At 35.4% G+C, this 21,873-nt stretch overlaps 2 protein-coding genes across 6 annotated transcripts in view; both read right to left on the reverse strand.

Moving 5' to 3' along the window:
• The window catches only part of Prp5 (pre-mRNA processing factor 5), a 31,239-nt gene extending 24,143 nt beyond the window's left edge, over positions 1–7,096 (reverse strand). For all 4 annotated transcript variants that reach the window (XM_071591810.1, XM_071591809.1, XM_071591808.1 and 1 more), the window contains exons 1-7: positions 6,991–7,096; positions 6,807–6,881; positions 6,631–6,726; positions 6,309–6,462; positions 2,322–2,451; positions 1,398–1,525; positions 979–1,152 (exon numbers count right to left, since the gene is read on the reverse strand). In XM_071591810.1, coding sequence (XP_071447911.1) covers positions 979–1,152; positions 1,398–1,525; positions 2,322–2,451; positions 6,309–6,462; positions 6,631–6,726; positions 6,807–6,881; positions 6,991–7,004 — 771 coding nt within the window. In that variant the 5' untranslated portion in view covers positions 7,005–7,096. The remainder of the gene's footprint in view (positions 1–978; positions 1,153–1,397; positions 1,526–2,321; positions 2,452–6,308; positions 6,463–6,630; positions 6,727–6,806; positions 6,882–6,990) is intronic.
• A 2,664-nt stretch (positions 7,097–9,760) lies between these two features.
• Positions 9,761–21,873, reverse strand: part of Vps8 (vacuolar protein sorting 8) — a 50,704-nt gene continuing 38,591 nt past the window's right edge. For both annotated transcript variants that reach the window (XM_071592254.1, XM_071592253.1), the window contains 6 exons: positions 20,055–20,168; positions 18,152–18,416; positions 15,653–15,787; positions 14,955–15,186; positions 12,447–12,603; positions 9,761–12,184 (listed from right to left, as the gene is read on the reverse strand). In XM_071592254.1, the coding sequence (XP_071448355.1) occupies positions 11,990–12,184; positions 12,447–12,603; positions 14,955–15,186; positions 15,653–15,787; positions 18,152–18,416; positions 20,055–20,168 (1,098 nt within the window). In that variant the 3' untranslated portion in view covers positions 9,761–11,989. The remainder of the gene's footprint in view (positions 12,185–12,446; positions 12,604–14,954; positions 15,187–15,652; positions 15,788–18,151; positions 18,417–20,054; positions 20,169–21,873) is intronic.

Raw genomic sequence — 21,873 nt, forward strand, 5'->3', positions numbered from 1 at the left:
TGTTGTCGTCGATGACCAGTGACTGTTATTTCCCACAATGTACATCACAGTTCTCATTCTCAGTCATTTTATTTATTTAACTCATGCTATTAATGACAGATGATAAGACAACATCGTTAAGCTGAATAAAATTTGTTGCCTCAGGCATAACTTTACGGAATTTGCATAACATATTGAAATGAAATGAAATAATTTACTTTGTAATTCCACATACTTTATTAAAAAAAACACACGACCCAGGTTTCGACGTTGAACATTGATGATGACGTTCAACGTCAAAACCTGGGTCATGTTTTTTTTTAAAATAAAGTGTGTGTAATTAAAAAGTAAATTATTTCATTTCAATTGTTAAACTGATTACACTATTGTACTCAAGTGACTCCTGTTACAAGCAGTACAGTCAGCTTTAGGACCCTTGTTCATTTTCAAAATTTAAAACTTGACCATAACACCCTCTGCTAATTTTCTTCATTAAGTTTTTCTTACTGTGTATTTATTTCTCAGATTTGATTCTCTACCTAATCATGATTCTTTGCAGATGCTGTAAACACATTGAGCAAACATCATTAATTCACAGTTCTGTAGATGCTAACATCAATTGGCTTGCACTCTCTCTTGCATGAAACCTTGACCATTTCAAAATTTCACCTCACTTTCGGCAACTATGATGCTTTTTGGCATTCACTCTACCAATGCTAGTTATAGGAACACAATAAAAGTTTTGAGCTATCTCAAGTTGGACACTAAGTCAACGTTGCAAGTAATTGAAACTAAGGGATGTTAAAAAAAACCCCTTCTGAAGGAATATTGCAATAATCTCAACTTTAATGCTCGAAAATATATTCCAACTAACTTCACCAATCATTTGCCACTGGGCTTCAACACAGAAACCTGGGGCCTCTATAAAGAGACTGTTGGGTACCACGTTACCCATTTCATTCCTTTGGCAATGCATAGACATATTGATGCCCTACATACCTCCAGGCCATCTTGATTCTGTTCGATTAGCTCTCCCTTCCTCTTGTCATCCTTTCTCTTGGCAACTCCAGTGACTATCACCACACCACTGTTTGGAGCTGCTCCACCCTTCCCTGAAGGCTTTTTCCCTTCCACAGGCATCTTGTTCACTTTCCTTACTTCTTCTTGTACTTCCTATGGCAAATGGATAAACTTATAGAAAATATTTACAGCAGAAGCAAAATGCACATCAATTAATTTAAAAAATATATATAAAAACCGATAATTTGCTTGTGGATGGGACATTAAGGAGCAGACGTTTTCAATTTAAGTTTTCTAAAAGACTCCAATGTGTCACCTTAATAAAATAAAGCTTTAAGTTACTAATATTAGAATTTTCAAAAACTACTACCGTATAGATTTACTTTAGAAGTACATACCATCATGAAGGCATCCAGTGGGTCCACCTCCTCCTCTGTATTCTCAGTTTCAACTTGGTCTTGCTTCTCCTCTTCCTCATCACTGTCATCTTCTAGAGTCCAATTTTTAGAAGGTAACTGCAAGTTGGCTACTCAGGAAAAAAGAATATCTTTTTAAAAATGTATTTTCATGCTTATGAGCACTCATGGGTGTATTTAGATGTGATTGTATTATCACTCCTGTGTGTGCAAAAGTTATTTTTTTTAAATTAGAATAACAGGACAACATCATATATTGCTGATAATATCAAAATCGGGTAGGAAACTAAATATATCCTATACCAAGGAATAACTTTAGTTGATAAAAAAGGTTAAAGGACCAAAAGACAACCAATGCAGATGGAGAACCCGGAAATGCACAGACAAGCAGTTAATATAGTTGCTGAAAAATATGTAAGCATGAAGCAAATATGATGTTTCCATTAATGCAGGTTGGGCAGTGGCTGGCTAATGTCTTGGATTGGCATTGAAAGGCAAGTGAGCAAAAAAAACAAAACACTCTCCCCTGCAATCTAAAACTGTCCTACAGAGGGCCCAGGAGGCGGAGGAGGTGCCAATTTAGCAAAACAAGGGACTTGGGAGAAGGGAGGAGAGACAGGAGAGAAGGATTTGAATGAATATGGCATTCGCCCTCCTTTTTGGTGGTGATATCTGGGAAAATAGTGTGCAGGGTATATGGGTTTACACCATCTAAGTTTCTCTTTATCTTCTACTCCCTCTTCAAGGGTATGAGTAAGCTTGAAAACGTAACGACACTTCACTAATATCATTTGCCAAAATCCACTGCCACCAATTAACTTGAGACAATTGTTTCCGAGAGTCATTCATGTTTGTTTTTCAACTTATCCCTGTGAAATGAACATTGAAACTATTGCATGCACAAACCTAGAAGTGTTCCCTTTTCTGCTTCTTTTTTCGCTTGCTCCAGCTCTTTCTTCTTTCTCTCCGCCCTCCACCTTTCAATTCGTTCCCTTCTCTTTTGCATTTCAAGCTCTAGGGTCTTCTGTTCTTCCTCCTAGAATAAAAAAGTGCTCTTTTAGAAACAACAGTAATTTATAAAATTTACAATATAAAAGTAAAATAATGGGAGGTGTGGTATTTTTCTCCAGGAACTGAACAGTAATAGAATTCATTTACACATGAATTCAAAATATAATAAATATTTGATTAGAGAGAGTTATACAAATTCTCCACAGAACACCCAAGTGGGAACAAATGAATATTAATAAAAATTACTGCAACCATGGCAACACCCTGGGCCCTAATATGAAAAACCATTGTGAGCATATCATGCTTTGACAAAATGAAATTATTTCCAGCCATGTTTTAACCATTAATTGAGCAAATAATAATCTTGATTAATAATTGACTTCACAAAAATAAATAATATTGCAATGCAATAAGAACATTTATTTTTGTTTCCTGCCATACTTTCTTTCATGCCACAAGTGCCATATTGGAAAAAAATGATCGCATGGAATGGCTCACATCAATACAAAGGTGTTCCTTAACAATGGGAAAATATGTTCTCCCTCATCACTAAATAATCATTGTGTCAGTTAGCCCTAAAGACTGGTAAGAAATAACTTATTTAAAAGTTTCATAGGGAATAAATATAAAATGGCTACACACACATCAGGGACACAAAGGACAAAATTGTAGTTATGAATTAAAATGTAATTACAGCGATATAACTCATCCAACAGTATTTGAAATTCATGAAAAACACAAATCTTATACAATAGCTTTTCCTTATTTATCTAACATTGACAAAGATATTAACTTCATCTCTGTAGTCAACACCATACCACCTGTCAGCTCTTACAGCAATAATATAGTGTTCCAGGAATGTTATCATAAAATTTGATCACATTATGGTTACACAAGGGAGACAAAAGTGAACCAGTTATGATATCTACTAAACCAATTGAAGATAAATAAAGAAGTTGAAATGAATTACAATAAAATAACTATAGTCATACTCTTCAGGAGACATGAAAAAGTAGTAAGGGTAGAGGAATTACAGATTACACATCCATGTACAAGCGAAGACACACCTACTGCCCAACCCAGGCCTATACTGCCCAGTGACTATTGTGAGTTTCAACTTCACACTTACACAGAATGTATGAAAAACATCTCTCACACGTGACCTACTCATCTTTTATGGGAAATTACCACAAGGCAGCAGCCTGTCTAAAAGACATTTAAAAAACACAAAACAACTGGAATTTAGGGAGAAAAATCCCTTGACAGCATGTGTTTTGATACTAAGTAGGCCTATCGGGATAAAAGAACAAAAAATGTCAAATTAGGTTAACATTTGCACGCTAAGTAGAAGGGATATTTAGACCTTAGGATGCCCATAGCCACAGTATACCCCAAAAACTGCAACAGGTTGTTGAGATAGCACCCATTATAAATGTAAGTTTGCAGAGACTTCAATGTTTTAGGGACTAAACACTTTAAATGTCAATGTCTACCTACTAAGTGTTTGAATGAAAATAAATCTCAATTCCTACCTGTCTGATAGGCTCTCTCTCCAATATTATGACTACATATTACCTCACCTCTGAATTTCATAGAAATGTATAAGCTAATGATACGTAGGCATTCAATGTATATATATAAATTTGACATAAAAATGTTTTTGACCATAATATGTGTTAATTTTTATATACGATTCTTTCCATGGGATTGAAAGCTACATTTACTAAAGGAGTGAATAAGATGTCGGGTTAAGTGGAGAATAAACTCAAAGGTAAATATTTCAACAAATGCTTCATTGCATGCATAGACACGAAAAGTCAAAACTCTCAGTTTTTAGTTGAAATTGCAAATGGTTATTTGATAAAGTGAAGCCTGAGGAAGAAAAATACTAATACTTTCAATCAAATTAAGAATAAATATTTAAAGGCAGGGCCAGTTCCTTTCCTTGTGCCAAATATGGCTTCCCAGGAAGATCTGGTGCCCAAAAAACCCACAGCTTGGGTGGAGCTGAGGATGCCCAGAGAGGCTTGCCCGGGAATCAAACCCGGGCCCTTTGGTCAGTAGTTCAATGCTCTACCCATGGACGAGCAATAGGAAATCACTTATTTTGACAATATAAAAAAATATCAGATTAATATACAAGTCAGATAAGATAGTTGACTCGGTTGAATGTTAAGAAATCAATTTTTTAGAGCAAAAAATTGTTTTAGCTTAGATGACCTTCATATATTAAATATTTATTCCTCAAATGAAAAAGAAAATGGAAAAATCCTCTCACGAGGAAATTTGTCAAAGCAGATATGAAAGATTTACAGAAAATAATATTATTTTATCCCATAAATTAGTCCTGGTTGAACAAGTTTGAAAGGCAAGGTAAGCCATCAAAATAGAAAAAAAACGAGACAATTCTTAGAAAAATGTAATGCTATTATGATACAGCTGAAGCCCAAAGGCAGTTTTTTGTCTGGTGAAATACACAGCATTAGAATGCTTATGGGAAGCCTTGCACTTTGGGGCAGTGAACCAGAAATATGGAAAGTCTTGATGATGGCTTTGATCTTTTCAAAAGTTATCACGCAAATTTAAAAATTATCTTTTTATATAATTAAAGACCAAAACAATGTCTTGGGGGATCGAACAGAATTTTCCTAATTTATGGCTTTTCTCAACTGGTTCTTAACTGAAAACAGTCACCCAAAGAATTTTCCAGGAATACCTTTCACTGTTCTAATGAAGGTTCAGCAGAGGGACTTGTAATAGGGCTAAACTCATCAACAGAATGATACGAACAATATAAATAATTTTTCATTACACAAACCACAAAGCTTAGGATTCCCACGCCCTCAATCATCTTGTTTCAAAATCATAATAATAATAATCTTTATTTGCCCAGAAGACACTGACACAGTGTAATAGATACATCAGATAAGTGTATAGGACACGTCATATGTACATATAGATGTTAAACAATGATGAAATTCAGAAAAGCATGACACAATAATAATTTTTTGCATAAAATATATTCCATATTCAGTATGGTTATTTTTTCTCCATGAATTCCATTACAGAATAAAACTGTTCTTTCCTTAAAAATGATATTAATTTCTTTTTGAACAGGACTGGATCCTTTACGTACTTAAAATCGTAAGGGAGCCTGTTCAGTGCAAGGAGGCCCATTGATTTAGGCCCCAGGGATGTATTTAAAGTCCTGCAATAAGTTTGATGCAGGTCTCTGCAGGCTCTGGTTTGGTGACAATGAACGTTGTCATTTGTCATATAATTGGATATATTACTTTTAGCGAAAATGCATACGACATAAATGTAAATACATGGAACAGTCAGAATATTTAACCTTTTGAAGAAGGAAAGACAAGGTGCATTGTAGGGAGCATTGCATATTAATCGTATTAAACATTTTTGAGCTTTAAAAATTGAATCAGAATGAGGGCATCATACACACCAAGATGAATATGAATAGTTTTAACACAGCACAAGTAAATGCTTGATTGGCAAACTGGGTGTGAAGCTGGCTTTTTTCAATGTTGATAAATGGTGGAGTTCATTTTTCTCTTATTATTACTGCTTTTTTAAATTGAGAGCATACATGCATCGACGAAGAAGTTGTCAATTGAATTTTGGAATGTTTCCAAATAGTAAATAATTATGACATTATATCATTGATACTAATTCATTTAAAACAAAAATAGCGAGCATAAAGTTCACCAGAGATAATAAATGTTTCATAAACTGGTGCTACTGTTGTTCTAGACCGCGAATAGAATATTTAAATTTATACAAATGGCAATGGCTGCTGCTAAGTTTACTTGCAACAGTCAAAGAAAGCCTAAACAATACTACCATGGCTATTCAAAATTTTCTTACTTTGTCAAGTTTGGTTGGGTCAAAAGTCTCATCTTGGTCCGCCTTTTCTTCTAGTTTCACCTCCACATCAAATACTTCGGACCTAGATTTCTGGCTCGATTCAGATGAAGCGGTATCCTTTGAAGACTTGTATTTAGATGCCCGCTTCTCTTTTCTAATTGAATAAAAATTACGTTAGACCAGTACAATACGTTGCGAAATGAATGTTTTAGTAATTTATCAACTATAATGATGCTTTCAAATGAAAACATTTTACCATGAGAGAAGGCACGAGATCAACACTTTTTCAAAAATCATTTACTCAAGAATCATGAATACTTACGAGCCTCTTTCTCTGCTGTGGGATCTACGATGCCGATCGGATTCCCTATCCCGATCCCTTGATCGGCTTCGTCTGGAGCGTGACCTTTTGCCGGCCCTGTTTTACATTATTAAATTAGAATATTAAAAAACTGATTCTACTATTTTCAAAATACATGGTTTAATTATTTTACATACCGATCTCGACTCCTGGACCTTCGTCTTTTCCTCTCAGGGCTCCCGGAAATACTCCGAGATCTTTTACGGTGATGCCTGGCACATTAATAATAAATATTATTATCATCATGAGTAAATAAAACAAGTATCATCATTATATTTAAATGATAAGAGTACTTTATACCTCTAAATACACTCCACTTACCCACTTCTGACCATTTAGGATTCTTACACTGCAATGATTATCCTAACTCAAGTAGCAAGACGGGAGATACACAAACAAACGTTCTTCAACAAATAATTGAATGCCGTTACCCAATGAATTTGGCCAATCATTTTTCATTAGTCCCTAACGTAGCTATAAGATGGCACTTGTATACTTTACCACGCGCGGATTTCAACCATCGATTCGCATAATTACATTTAATAGTACGTATTCGAAACATTATTGACATTCTAATTCACGCCTCTTTTCCAAATTCAATATTTTACAAGAAATAAACATTAAGAATAAAATTTAAACGTTTCCGAAAGGTGGCAAAAAGGAATATCCAATGCTAGACGTCAGGCAGTTGTGAATTGTACTACATAAGTTGTCTCGTAGATTTGAGGTTTTTAAAAAGTGGGTGTGGAGAAAGATTGAAAACATGAAATGGATTTAAGGTAAAACAAATGAGGAAGCGCTATGCAAGGAGGGGTTGAAGAGGGGATTGTTGGGAGAAATCCAAAGGAGGCACGGGAGATTGCCATGCAAAGCATTTTGACTGGCAATTGAATTTTGAACACTACGATAGATGGGAGAGCGTTAGGCAAGAGAAGAAGGGGCAGGAATGCGATAGGTATGTTGGATTGATTGAAAGGAGTAGAAGGAAGGGAAAGTCCTCGAATGGTAGTAGAAAAGAATAAAACATTAGGGAGGAATCTTTACCTACTGGAAGGTGCATTACGATCACACACCTCCCCACACTGCATTCCTGTGACCGAATACCTGGACAGGCACAAGATGGCACTGCCACTGTGCTGCCCCAGCCACTATAACACCGGTCTTCATTTTGTTCCCAAAAATAAAAGGAGCTTGAAAGGAAACCATTTTAAAACTCTGGATGATGTCAAATAGGCCGTGGCAAGGCGCTTGAATGAAGTTTCTGTCAATGCCTAGCAAATGGCAATGGTGTTAGCATCTGTTTGTTGATGCATGAAGTAACATTGTGAAGAATATTAGTAATTTTCACCTTGATCCACTATAAATTATTTTCCTGATGTTTTCTACTTTTTTGGGACATACCATAACATATGTACACACAGTAAAATTGCTATGTAAACAGCCATAGAGCACTCAGAAAACTGAATTGTCCAATCTGCTCAATGAAAAGACAACCAAATTGTTTATTGTGCTTCCCTGGTGTAATCATTCAGGCTCATGCTCCATAGGGCAGATACAAGTACATAAAAAATTTACTCATAGCAGCTCCCTAAACCACTGTTTCTTCATTTTGCAATCAATTTTGATTTTGGTTGCACTGATTTAAATTTTAGTCTCTAAGATGCCATCTCATAACACTACTTAAAATGTTATTGAAAAAAAATCATTCTATTTCAATGCATCCATAGTTTAAGAGCAAGGAGGTACATTTTTCAACAGTAACACTGTGCTCGTGAAAAATATAGTATTTTCTTCTTTATGGCTAGTGAGTTTTGCACTTGCAATTTTTTCACTCCCACTAGGAGTAACAAAACCTAGGCCATAATAAAAATAGTCTATGTGGAAAAGCCAAGTATCTTCTATCATGAAGGATTTCCACTGTTATAACTGAAACTGTTATTTATACCTAGTTTTGGTCTCTTGGTTTCAAAGGAAAAAATATATTTTTCAAATATCAGTAAAAAAATAATACATACTTCATGGTAAAATTGACAGCATGTTCTGGAGGTATTGAAAATCCATTCACATATTTCAATTAACCCTGGCTCTTTAAACTCACCCCTTGTCTCACGAGCAGCAGTTGCTATCTCCTATGAATACATCATCTTAAGATTACACTTATTAAGGATGATCGAGTAGTTGTAGCATTAAAACTGTTCCTATTATGCACTTGAATAAGTAAGTTGGGGTAATTCCCAATTTGCCCAATGACACAGGAATACATAGTTCTAGGGTCAAGGTCGTACCTCTGAAATACCTAATGAATAACTGATCGTAGCACTTTTCCACTAGATAACATTTATTTTTACAACAGGGTTTCAATGTATTACATCATCATCAGGACCTGATGACTATGTATTACAGGGAAACTCTGTCGTAAAAATAAATTTTATCTAGTGGAAAAGTGCTATTATCAGTTATTCATTATACTCAACTTCCACCCCATCACACCTGAAGCTACTCAATATGTTGAAACACCTATTTGAAAACCTAGCCACATAACCTCTACCAGCCTTAAATTCATTGAAGGTTACAAAGGAGACTGAGGGGATAATGCTGGGTAAGCTAGGTAGAGGGAGGAAAATAATCTTGGATGAAATTAAGGAGTACACAGAGCTAAACAATGAGCCAATATAGTATGTAATAAATATGAGGTTATAGGATATAAGTGTCTTCTGGTGAGGCTTTGAAGAACAGCAGTGTCTGGGTTTACAAAAAACCATGAGCCAGCAGACTGCTGATTGATCAGGCATAGTCAATAGTAATTTCAATAAAAAGACAAGAATTTGAAACTAAGTTTTTGCCTACAAATACCACTGCACTGGGAAACAGTCAGGTAAGCTGCATATTCTTCTGCAAGACGAGCACATGATTTTTTTTATACTGAAGAAAGGAGGAAAAAGGTATGTCGGGTACATATTAAATACTTCAAGCTTTCTATTTTTTTTCAAATAAAGCTTCTTAATACATTAAACACATCTAAGATGCTGAGTATGCTGAAATAGGGCAACATAAAGGCAAATTCATAATTTTATTTTTATAGATATATATGCATGTTTTTCCTACAGCCTTTTCGTAACCATGTCAAGACACATGATACAATTACAGGGTTCCTGATACAAAAAACAGCTTCTTATGAAACAGCAAAATCACTTTTTATCTTGGGGAAATCAGCATTAGGTTTGAAACATGTAACTTTGATATCAACATCACTAAACATCATACCCCCAGGCATTATTCAAAATAAAACCTCAGGCTGATGTAATCAGTTGTTCAATTTCATTGACATATTTACTATATATAAAAACATCCTATCTTTGTGGTTCCTCATAATTGCAAGAATGCAAAATTTATAATTCAGTTAATACAGAAAATAGAGTAACAATTTTCCAATAGATAATTTAATGGAAAGGAAACGTTTATAAGGAAAATTGCTCCTATCTTTTCTTCATTACGTCCAAATTCCACCACATCGCACTTGAAACTACTCAATTTCCTTATAATGCAGTTGCCCAAGTCATAAGAACATATTATTATTAATAAAATAATATTTAGCCATAATTTCACATTCCTGCAGAAAAATACCTATGTTAAAAAGGACACAACATTCAGGGTTAAGATATCTATGTACATAGATGTATATTGTCATTTTGTACAGATATATTTACAATTAACTTTTTGGTGTCCAACCTTTGGCAAAATATTTCCCAAAACATAATCTTGACACCTTTCATAATTTTTCCAAACAACATTCAGGAGTAAGTTCTTTGTACCTGAGTTAGCCATTCAAATAGGAAAAACTGAATTGCATAGTTTTTACAGTACAGTACCAAATGAAGAACTTATTCTACAAACCAGTTATCTGAGATTATCCAAAAAAGTCAATATATTCAAAGATTCAAGGTATGTTCATAATCTAGGAAAGTATCATTTTGAAAATTTGTTAACAATGCTGCAAATAAGTTTAAATATGAATTGACCTTAGAGAATATAAGTACTTAAATACGTATGAAAGAATATAAGGATCTATTTTTTCCTGTAATTTTGGAATGAATTGGCACAGAGAATGTTCTCTTCATATATCTCATTAAACTAGGGATATCATACGTTAATTACAAGTCCTCACGATCATAATCCAAACTGTAAAACAAAATTAAATTTATAGGTTTCAAAGAGTAACAATTATGGGGGAAATCCTGGAGAAATTTTTACGGCATTTAATTCTTAGAGTAAATAAGGAAATGCTTCTGGTGTGCAACAGAATTTCCTCCTACAAAAGATATTCGAAAGGAACATTGCAAAAAATTTTAAATAAAGGCAATAGGAACATCAAAATCTTTAAACTTATACTCTTTATTACTCAATGGAATGGGAACCATCCACAAATTCATGAGATCAACGCTCTACCTTTTCTGTCTGCACCAAGAGTCAAATCTCAGCATGAATTTCATGCAAAACAACATAATGAGGATGCAATCAATATTCACAAATGCTCCCATAACCTATTGACTAGGTACATATGTATAACATTATTATCCAACAACAGCTTATATTACATGCCACTTATGTGGCTTCTAAACACGCTTATGTTCATTTATCACAGCTATAAAAATTATTATTTATTCATAATTTCATTTAATTAGGGTGGCTTAAGTCTACTGTCCACCACAATATTCAATTGTGGGGATAAGATCCTGGAAAATAATTCATTTGGTCGACTTAGCAAAAGTGCTCTGATAGAGCAATATCACAATGCTGAAGAAAGAGTCCCTTCACATCTATTATAAAAAGTCACTAGATAAATATGCTTGGATAACTAAAATATTTCCAGCAATATTAAATTTATATTGTAATGTTTGAATTCCCAGAGTTGAAGGTATTGACTGATCTAAAGGAAGCAACAACCATTGGCAGACTTACTGAACAAAGGCTCCACTATTGGTAGTCAGTTCCATATTAATTTGGCACACTACCAATGAGTAAGTCATATTAAGTCTGAGAGGACGACTTTTTCCTAAAGAAAACTGAAATAACTTAAGAAAACTATATAACCACTTGTAAACATGATAAATACCACAATATTAGTAAGTGATATTTCACAAATTGAAATTTTCAACTCACTGACACCTCAAAGTATATATTTCCCTTTTATCCTTCAACCCAATGCCAAGAAAGATTATGCAGCCTTACCAAGACATAGCCACCAACCTTCGACGGACCAACTTTTAATTCATGAACTTTTTTAAGACTGTCATTTAATAGGCTCCATTTCGCACATCGCTCAATCATAGGTATCCCCATATGAATAATCAGGAGAGTAGGACAGCCCAACTCCGGCAGGAGAATAATCAATTGGCCATTCTGCAGAATTAGTTTTGCAGATGACCACTCCTTCTCTCCAAGCTGATCTGCGTAGCTCAAACCACATCTCAACCGAATGAATCTGCTCCAAGGTGAGCGACACCATTTGTCTACCCTGAAAGTTAAAATGATGATAGAATTTAGGTTACCAGTCTAATTATGAAAAATCAATCAATCAAGGTAACAAAAATTAAGTGACATTTTTGAATTTGTTATTGATGAATAATGATTTTTAAAATCCCAGATAATAAGAGAAATCATGGGAATTGCTGATTTTTCTCGTTTTCAGTCACCTAATCTCACATTTTTCCATGAAATTACAGGCATGTGAAGAGTGCATCCAATATTACCGCAAGAAAACTCTCAGGCAAACTTACACTACTAACAGAGCTGCTTCGAGTTGGATGATTTGTCGCCGATTCTTCAGAGCAGTCTTCATCAGGGCCGTCAGGTAAACAATGAATGCACTTGGGTGATACTACGGTCGAACCAACGCCGTTCATTACACATGAGTCATGATAACAGTGCCCACACCTAAAATTCAATAAAAATTTTCATCAATATTATTTTAAATACGATGGATGGATGGTATTATAATGATTTCAAAAAGGAAAATAATCAGGCAAATTGAATTGAATAAAATGAAACCCTTGTTTGATATAGGAGTACGCCAATTATGTACAAGACAATCTCCAATGAACAGGAAATTTTGGTAAAACAGAGTGAAAATACCTTAAATAGTCAGTCTTGACCAATCTGCATTTAGGCAAAAAAAAGAAAATCAAGAAGTAATGTTTAGGTCTTTGTCATAAAGGTGGTGTTTTCCAAAGAACATTTTGAAAAAAGGTAAATCAGCACTGTTTGTTGAAAATACGAATGCATGAGCCCTGAATTACATTTGAATGAGGGGATAATCTAGGACATGATGAAAGAGGGCCTAAGAAATTAAGGGAAGGAAGAAGGGATGACATAGTAAAGAACAGGAATGCTCAGTCATCCCACATCCAATAGAGCATTCATTTGCTCAATTTTTACAAGAATATAGTCACAAGAAAATACAAAAATAAAAATGCTTACCAAAAAGGGCAAATTCAAATTAAAAAATACACACAATGGACAAGCACAGAACATTTTTTCAAAGAGATCAAATGTCAATGCAACAATTTCAGAGTGTAAAAATCATTCACCTTGACTGGGATTCGAACCCAGATCCCTCAATATCCAGTCGAGTGCTTTAGCCAGTTAAGCTATCGAGGCATCCTCTTAAACTTTTAAAATTAGCGGATGACTCTGTTAAAATTTATTGTTCCAGCAGGGATTGAGATGGTGCAGGGGTTAACATATTGGCTTCCCACCCAGAGGGCGCGGGTTCAAATCCCGGCGGTGTTGAATATTTTTCAGAGGTATCTCAATCCCTACTCGAGGTGCTTTGTGGAGGGCACTTTGAGTGAGTACGCCGTCCGTCGGATGGGACGTTAAACTGCGGACCCCTTGGCGCCTTTTGTAAAGAGTAGGTTAATGCCAAAGTCGGGTTTCTCTCCACTCTTCATCCTTTCCTGTCCATCCCCTATGGCGCAAATGACCTCAGTTGTCGGTCGCCTCCACTAAATACTACTACTACTACTGTTCCGGCATCTCCCGCAGTTTCTTTGGAATTTGCCAAGGTATAAACAGCCTAAGTGTTTAAAAGTTGGCATTAACCTCGTGTACTGTGGTGCATCGCGCACGACTACATATGCCTGTGATGTTGTATGTACGGTATTTCATCAAAACATCTTGTTCCTTTAAAAGTCCCAAAATTTCAGAATTTAAGAGGATACCTTGATAGCTTAACTGGCTAAAGCACTCGACTGGATATTGAAGGATCTGGGTTCGAATCCCAGTCAAGACAAATAATTTTTAAACTCTGAAATTGTTGCATTGAATTGCACATTAGTGGATGACTCCGTTAAAAGTTACTGTAGCGGCATCTCCCGCAGTTTCTTTGGAGATAAAATGTATTCTGCATTAAAGAATGTATTCAGCGTCAAAGTTAACATTAAATTGTCTATCAGCATCAAATACTTCCTTCTAAAACAAACTGAAAGGTCCATCGTAGAATTAATGCTGTATTAAAATGTATTCAAAACAAAGAACTTTATATCAAATGCAAAATGCTAAGTCTTTCTCTGGATGCTTTACAGCATAATGTAAATATCTTCTGACAGTATTTGATGTGTATTTTGATTGAATTGCAATCACCATTACAATTTTTGACACCTTTTGAACAAATAAATATGAATTTTATTGCGGTACATGCACTACACTTAATAACATTTTTACTAACTGAGAATAAAAAAATGGCCGTGACTGCCACTGCAAAAGAAGTTTTCATAACTCTGCAATGCTTAGAAGAAAACAGCACTACAACAAACAAAACTAAACTAAATGTTATAAAATTCAGTTTTTATTACTCTCTCTTTTTATTAATCCTTGTGATTTTCCCCTAGAAATGAAAGTTCATGTATGGAAGGTGGGGTTATCCTCCTATCTAGACACTCTCTTCTTTAACTCACCCTTCTTATATAAAAATAGAGGCCTCTTCCTTACATGGAGCTTAAAGTAAACTTTTTCTCCCGTTCTTCATGCTCTCAACTCTGAGCTCTACCCATATCTGAGTCAGATAGGTCAGATTGAGTGACTAGAGCTGGCAAAATGTATAAAAATTTCAATTTTTTGCCTCTGCTGCAATTACAATTGACTCACTAGCACGTTCAAATTTGGGTGATGTTGAGACATAGGGATATTGGTCGTAAGGCTTTATGAAACTGCCAACTTTTGCAGTGACCAACAGTCATATGATATTCTTGTTTATTTAAAATGAGGTTACTAAAGAAATAACTTGCCTCATCACTACAATACTGCCTTCATCAGCAATTTCGTCTAAAGGACAGCAGCACTTCGAGCACAGAGGAGGAATAATGTCCCACTTGGCAACACACTGTGGTGGTACAAGAGGTCGAATTCCACGTCGTGAAGCTGCCAAAAGCCTAACTAATCGATCATGTAAATCTTGCCCAAGAAGTCGTCCAGTTGTTGCTAGCATGGCCTTTTCTTGGCTGCAATTCTCGAGGACATCTATGAGAATGCAAATTGATAATTATAACTGTCTGGAAGAGGAGGATTTATTTTATCATGTGAATCCAAAACTTTGGCAAAATCAATTATCAGTACATTAATTAAACTGGATTCTCCTATTTCCATATATTTTTTATAACAAAATATGACATGGACAGTCTCATTAATGGCTCTGAAAAAATTTAGTGTACAATGAATCTACTTTTAAAAAATTGAATAGATGTGTCTTAGATTGAATTATTTGGAGGCCTTCATAAAAAAGTAGTTAAATTCATGAAGCAGTTAAAATTTATCATTACATCAAATAAATTTGGCACATATTTGAAACCAAAGATTTGGCTATGCAATGACGATATTTTAATTCATTAATTTTTTATCTATACCATTTACTTTCTTCGGAAAATTTGCAGAGTAAGATGAAAAATTCATATAGAAAATTAATTATACACTATGGCCTCTCACTAACCTATTAGCAGCCCACGAATTTCTCCAAATTTTCCTCCACGATAAGCTGGATCTTTCATTACTGCATGGATGACTTTTGGAAGACTCATTAGGCCAACCATACTTGACAATAGACTGTGTGTTAACTCCTTGAAAACTGCATTTAGTAAAGAGAAGGGTTTAATGAATTAGTTAGATGCATATTTAATGTCTAGCCTAATCAGTTGGGAAAATATAACTAGTTTATACGATTATTATTGTATAAATGGAGTTTCTAAACAAATAATGGGCTTCTAAAAATAAAATAGTTGCATTATATAGTACTGAATGAAAATAATATTCTTTAATTTGTTCTCTTAGCTGTAATTTTATTATTTTTATTTGTATAATTTCCAGAGAGGACATATTGTGAATAATAGAAAGAAAAGTTGCAAGGATTATACACAACTATTTAATGGATATAAAAACCATTATTTGGTTTTAGTCAAATCTCAGCTAATGATGATATGATGCATACCTAACATTATAAAGAAAAAAAAACAATAGAATGAATTGACAGTGAATTCCAATTATGCATTCAATTGGTACAGAGAAGAGGAGATAGTAGTCTATAGACATGCAGTTGTTACTTCCTCCTTGGTGTTGCAAATTCCCAAAACTGGTCAACCATCAGTTTCCAATACACTCTCAGAAAACTGCGGGAGATGCCCCAACAGTAACTTTTGATGGAGTCATCCGCTAATATGCATTAGAATGCAACAACTTCAGAGTGTAAAAAACATTTGCCTTGACCAGGATTCAAACCCAGATTCCTCAATGTTCAGCCAGGTTCTTAAGCCAGTCAAGCTATTGAAGATACCTCCGTATCTTAATTGCATAAAGCACTCGGCCAGAAATCAAGGGATCTAGGTTCAAATCCCAGTCAAGGCGAATGATTTTAACACTCTGAAATTGTTCCATTGTTTCCAACACACATTTGGGCCTGACATCCTTTGAGCTTCTTCATGTTTTTCAATGTAATTTTGTTTTCACTAAGCCTTTAATTTAGCAACACTTCCCTATTTCCTGTTCACCTATCCTCCTGGCCTATACAAACACAAAACATATGTTGAACTACACTAATGAAGTACATTGATAGCGCCTGGGAAATAATTCTGCACATAACTGAAACATCACTCCTTGCCTCAGGAGATATCCCAACATGGAGTGTTTCTGCTAGCCAGCCATGAGAAGACAAGTAAACAAAAATGTCATAAGTTATTAAATAGTCAGCAAAAATCAAGACTATTAAGAGATTGCTGAAAGCCTGAGGACAAACTGAGCCAAAAAGGACAAAGAACTGAATTCTGGTTTGACTTACTACTCACTCAAAGATTAGGCTGAATCAAAGAAATGCTGACAAGGAGGGAAGGAAGGTCTAGTAACTACCATAACAGTATAGACAGGTTTCAAACAAGGTAATGATTATGCATCTGCTCATTCACCTACACCTAGTACTAGATCAATCAGAGAGAGATAATAAAAAGTAAGCATATAAAATAAAGAAAAAAGTTGACAAAAAAATTTTGTAGAAATAGTGATGCTGAAGTGACATCACTAAAAAGTTCAAGTGTTTTGAGCCCTGGGAGTCATGATGATATGGGAGCAAGGTGGAATACAGAGACAGAGAGAGAAACCTTTTCTCCTTGATCTTGTTTCTTTTGCTACTGCTCTTCTTCCCTCAATCTACATTTTACTTCTGCATAGCCATGTGTACCCCCCATCCTTATCCCCTCCCATTCAGTTCAAATTTATGTATACCATATTTCCCAACCCATAAGACATACTGTGATTCTTCATCTTAGAATTTGTGAAAAATACTTGGATAAAACAGATAAGGATTTTTTAAAACTTTTACACTATATGCAAATAAAATGAAATAGTTGTATTAACAAATACATCAATGTTTATTAATCACAGAATCCCAGAATTTCGTTATCACTGCTGCTAAAATCATACTGTGCAGCTATTTTCACTGGAGTAGACATTTTCCTCATACACGATGCAATTTTCCCTTCCATTTGGCAAATTGCTAATTTTACATTTTTTAAAAGACATCATGATAGTCTCAACTAACGACTTTAAGTTTAAATACCTTCAAGTCTGGTGCATAATCACTCCCTGCCACCCAACCCGAGCAGAAGCAATTCAAGAAATGTAAATCACTTTGTATAATGCTTTTCTTCGAAGATATCTTGGCCAATTACCATATTCCAAAATTAATAATATGGAGGAAATATTTATGTTGGGGCATATGTATTACGGTACTCATAATTAGGAGTGGCGAAAATCAAGAAAATATAAAGGATCTTTAAGCTCTCGATTTTTCTTTTTGCTGCTTTGTTCGCAGTAGAAACATGTGCTCATCATGATTATTCCAATTAGGTTTTAGTCATTCACAATGTTAAAAGAGAAAAAAAGAAAACTACACCAAAAAAATATAAAAGCACAAATTTTATAATAAATCACGGAATTAATGTACCTTGTAGGAGATTTGTGGCAGCATCCAAACTTTCATTATTGTCTTGAATACTGATTACTTTTTGTAACCTGCGCTGAGGTGCTAGCAACCCTTCAAGTAGGCTCATCCAAAGTGTTTCCCTAGCAGTGTCATCCAGCAAACTGGATCCCCTTCGACATAGGTCAACAAGTGACATCACATGTTCCCGTATTTCATCCAACAATTCACTTGTAGTGTCTTTCTCATGTCTCTCATTTTCTTCTTCGCCACATACAGGGGCAAGTAACTGCAATGCATTACAACAGAAAATTAAAAAAAACCATGCATGTGGAAATATCACAAATATTGTAGGGGAATGAAATGCGGTGATTGGAAAATAAGGAGAGGGGAGAGATTTAGGAAAATAAGGTTTAGGAAAAAGGGATTACCATTGAGAAAGAACAATTGGAGAACCAGAATAGGGAGTGATAAGAAGGGGGTAAGACAGGGCTGTCCAATATCACCCATGAATTTCAATGTGAATACAGAGGAATTGGTAAGAGAGACAGACATGTGGACAACTGGAGTTTGCAATGAAGGTAGTTTGGGATGTCACCAAATCAGATTTGCATTTTATCAAGCTTCAGTTAGCCAGCCAGCCAATTTTGCCAATTTTTACTTAGAATACAATAGAACCAGATATGGGTGGAGAATCAATAACATGACAATGAAAGTCAATTGGTTTCAAGAAAATGGAACGTTAAATTAATAATTGAAGTTAGTACGGAATAAACAAGAACAGTTAGAAAAGTTCATTAATTTAGGAAGTGTGTGAAAGAATAGCCAAGTAGAAAGGACATTGAAGGAAGAATTGCATTAAGCAAAGAGTCGTTACAAAGAGGAGGGAGCTGATTACTGGGACTATAAACCATAAACAAAGTAATCAACCTGAAGGTTGGTTTGGTAGGTGATGGTATAGTTCACCCAGTACTAAGCCCAACGGCGTGTGAAATTCACACATCAGGGTAGGGGGGCCAGTTCCTTTCCCTGTGCCCATTATGGTTTCCCAGGAAGATCTGGCGCCCGAAAAATCACATAGCTTGGGTGGAGCTGCAGATGCCTAGAGAGGCTTGCCTGGGAATCGAACCCAGGCCCTCTGGTCAGTATGCTCCACCCCTGGACTACCACGACCCACTAAGGGAACTATAAGTAATGATAAAAAGAAATGACTCAGCAAATAAATTAATAAGGAACATAGTCTTATATGGCTCATAAACTTAGTCATTTAGGTAGGGATAAGTGTAGCTTGATGGAATTCGAGAAGGGATTGGAGGAAAATGGAAAAATTTAAATGGACATAAAGGTAAAAAAAAAAAATTCCAAGGCATGGTAGTAGAGTGGAGGAGGTTGCTGTGAGATATCCAAAGTTCAGAAAAGTGGATCTAATGCATTTGGATTGTCAATACAATGCTGAATACTAAGATAGAGGAGCGAATGTTAGTAAATCAAGGTAAAGTTAGGAAAAGAAAAGGCATGTTGAACAAAAAGCTGAGGTAGAAATTATGTGGAGTACAAGAAAGATTTATTTTAATGCAGGATGTTTAGTTAAATATTTAGCGGGGCTTTGAATGCATCATTGAATTGCCCCTAGATGCATCAAAAATCTTCCTTGCCTGATGGAGTACCCAATAATAATACTTAATATGATGTTATCAATTTTGAGGGAAAACTTGGATTTACAAGTAAAAGGCAGCTGTCACTTTCAGTGTGTTTTCACTATTGTACCATATAGCATAATACATACCTGGATTTTTAAAGATAATTTGCCACGGTTCAAAACTTAATACTCAACAACTTAAGTACTCACAACTTGCAATATGTCACAGTAAGTTAATTTAAAATATGATATGCTAAGCCTATCAAAAACTACTAAAACCATACTCACAATATCAACTGTTGAGTGAAGTTGTTTGATGAGAATGTCAAATGCTCCATGTACATCACCCATTAGTTCCAATACATAAGCTGTGGCATCCATCACTCCATGACTTTGAGTTACCTGAAAATTAGAAGAAAGTATGTGTTCTCAGGCAAGAATATTTTCAAGTATACAAGTCCTCAGACTGGGATAGTGAAACCTGTTAAAGGTAGGGCCATACGAGAAATAATGATTTTGGGAAAAGAAGTTTTTTTTAACTTAGCCACAAAGATAAAGAAATATTTTTTTAAATAAAAGAAAGCATGCACTTATTGAATGAATCTATTGCAATGTAAATGCAAGTTCTGATAATATCAATAGGCAGTAACAACTTTATCATTTGGACCCGGTTAAACCAGACTCTTACATAATCCGGATGAAGGCAAACTGTGCGGGTGACTTATTAAAGGGTCATTAATGACAACACTGCTGTACTCTGCTAACAAATAATGTTTACCTAGCATGTTTCCATTAACATGATTGAAAATAATTTAAAAATTTCAATTAACATCCCAGCTGAAATCATTGATAAACTATTGCTACAGGAAACACAAATCATAGGTTTATCTAAATGCCCTAAGTTTCGCAGACATGATACACACATTTGAAATAGATGGCTGATTCTTTCCATTTGATTTCGTGATCCTCCATTTACCAAAGTACTCACGTAATGATTAAGGGATTTTCTAGTGGAAAACTGAAATAATTTTTTACAGAAGCACCAAAGATGAGTGGCAGTATAAGAAAACATAACTTTAAGCATCAAAGTGATACAGGGTCCATACAAGTATCATGACTGGTTCACTGTAGCCTCAACTAGGAGCGGTGGATGGGGGTCTGACTGGTCGGCTCGGTTGAGGGATCCCCCACCACTCAGGCACACTTTGGTCCAGTTGCCTCCAGGCATGCGTTGAGACAGGAGGTGGATCTTTGTGACATGTGATTGTTTGTGGTGTAATCGCGCCAGCATGGAGCACACCATCGAGCAATGCTACACTGTGATGTTTTGCCTTAAACTCGAGGAATCTGCATCGGTGACCCTTGAACTCATTAAAGAGGCTTATGGAGATGATGCCTCAAGCCGGACAAGAGTTTTTGAGTAGCACAAAATGTTTAAGGAAGGCCAGGAGCTTGTTGAAGACTTGAAAATTTTACTCGACTATACTCGACTGGTGGAAATTTTGCAAGAAATTTAGGACTGCATCCAGGAAGATGAAGATGATTTTCTTGACTATGCTATTACCTCAAAGAATAGCTCTAAAGAAGCTCAAAGGATATCAGTTCGACTCTATTGAGGCGGTTCAAGCAGCAATGACAAAGGCTCTCAACAGTATTCTGGGAACCGACTGCCAGCGGGCTTTTGACGAGTGACATATGCACCAAACTAAGTGTGTCAATGCAGGAGGAATGTAGTTTGAAGATAATTAAATAACTGTAATGATAACTGCAATAAAGTTTGATTTTTGGAACCAGTCCCAATACTTATTGTACAGACCATGTATTTCTTGAGTAATTGGATGTGGAGGAAGGTTTCTGTTTGGATTTTGGTATCATTTGGCACATGATCCAGCCTGAAAAAGAAGGTTAAGATCTATCTATTTGCTATTTGGTTTGAATTAAATTTCCAGGAAATGGAAACAAAGGCTTGGGAAATTATGCTATCACAAGACGAAAGATAGCAAGAGGTCAACCACTGGTGGTATATGCATAGAATCACATGGAGTAGTAATGCATGGTAATTGATGTACAAGATTCAGCATGAAAAACTTTTCAAATACTTGTAAGT

This window comes from Hetaerina americana, unplaced genomic scaffold (assembly GCF_022747635.1).
Source record: "Hetaerina americana unplaced genomic scaffold, ioHetAmer1.1.p SCAF_5, whole genome shotgun sequence".
Classification (NCBI taxonomy): domain Eukaryota; kingdom Metazoa; phylum Arthropoda; class Insecta; order Odonata; family Calopterygidae; genus Hetaerina; species Hetaerina americana.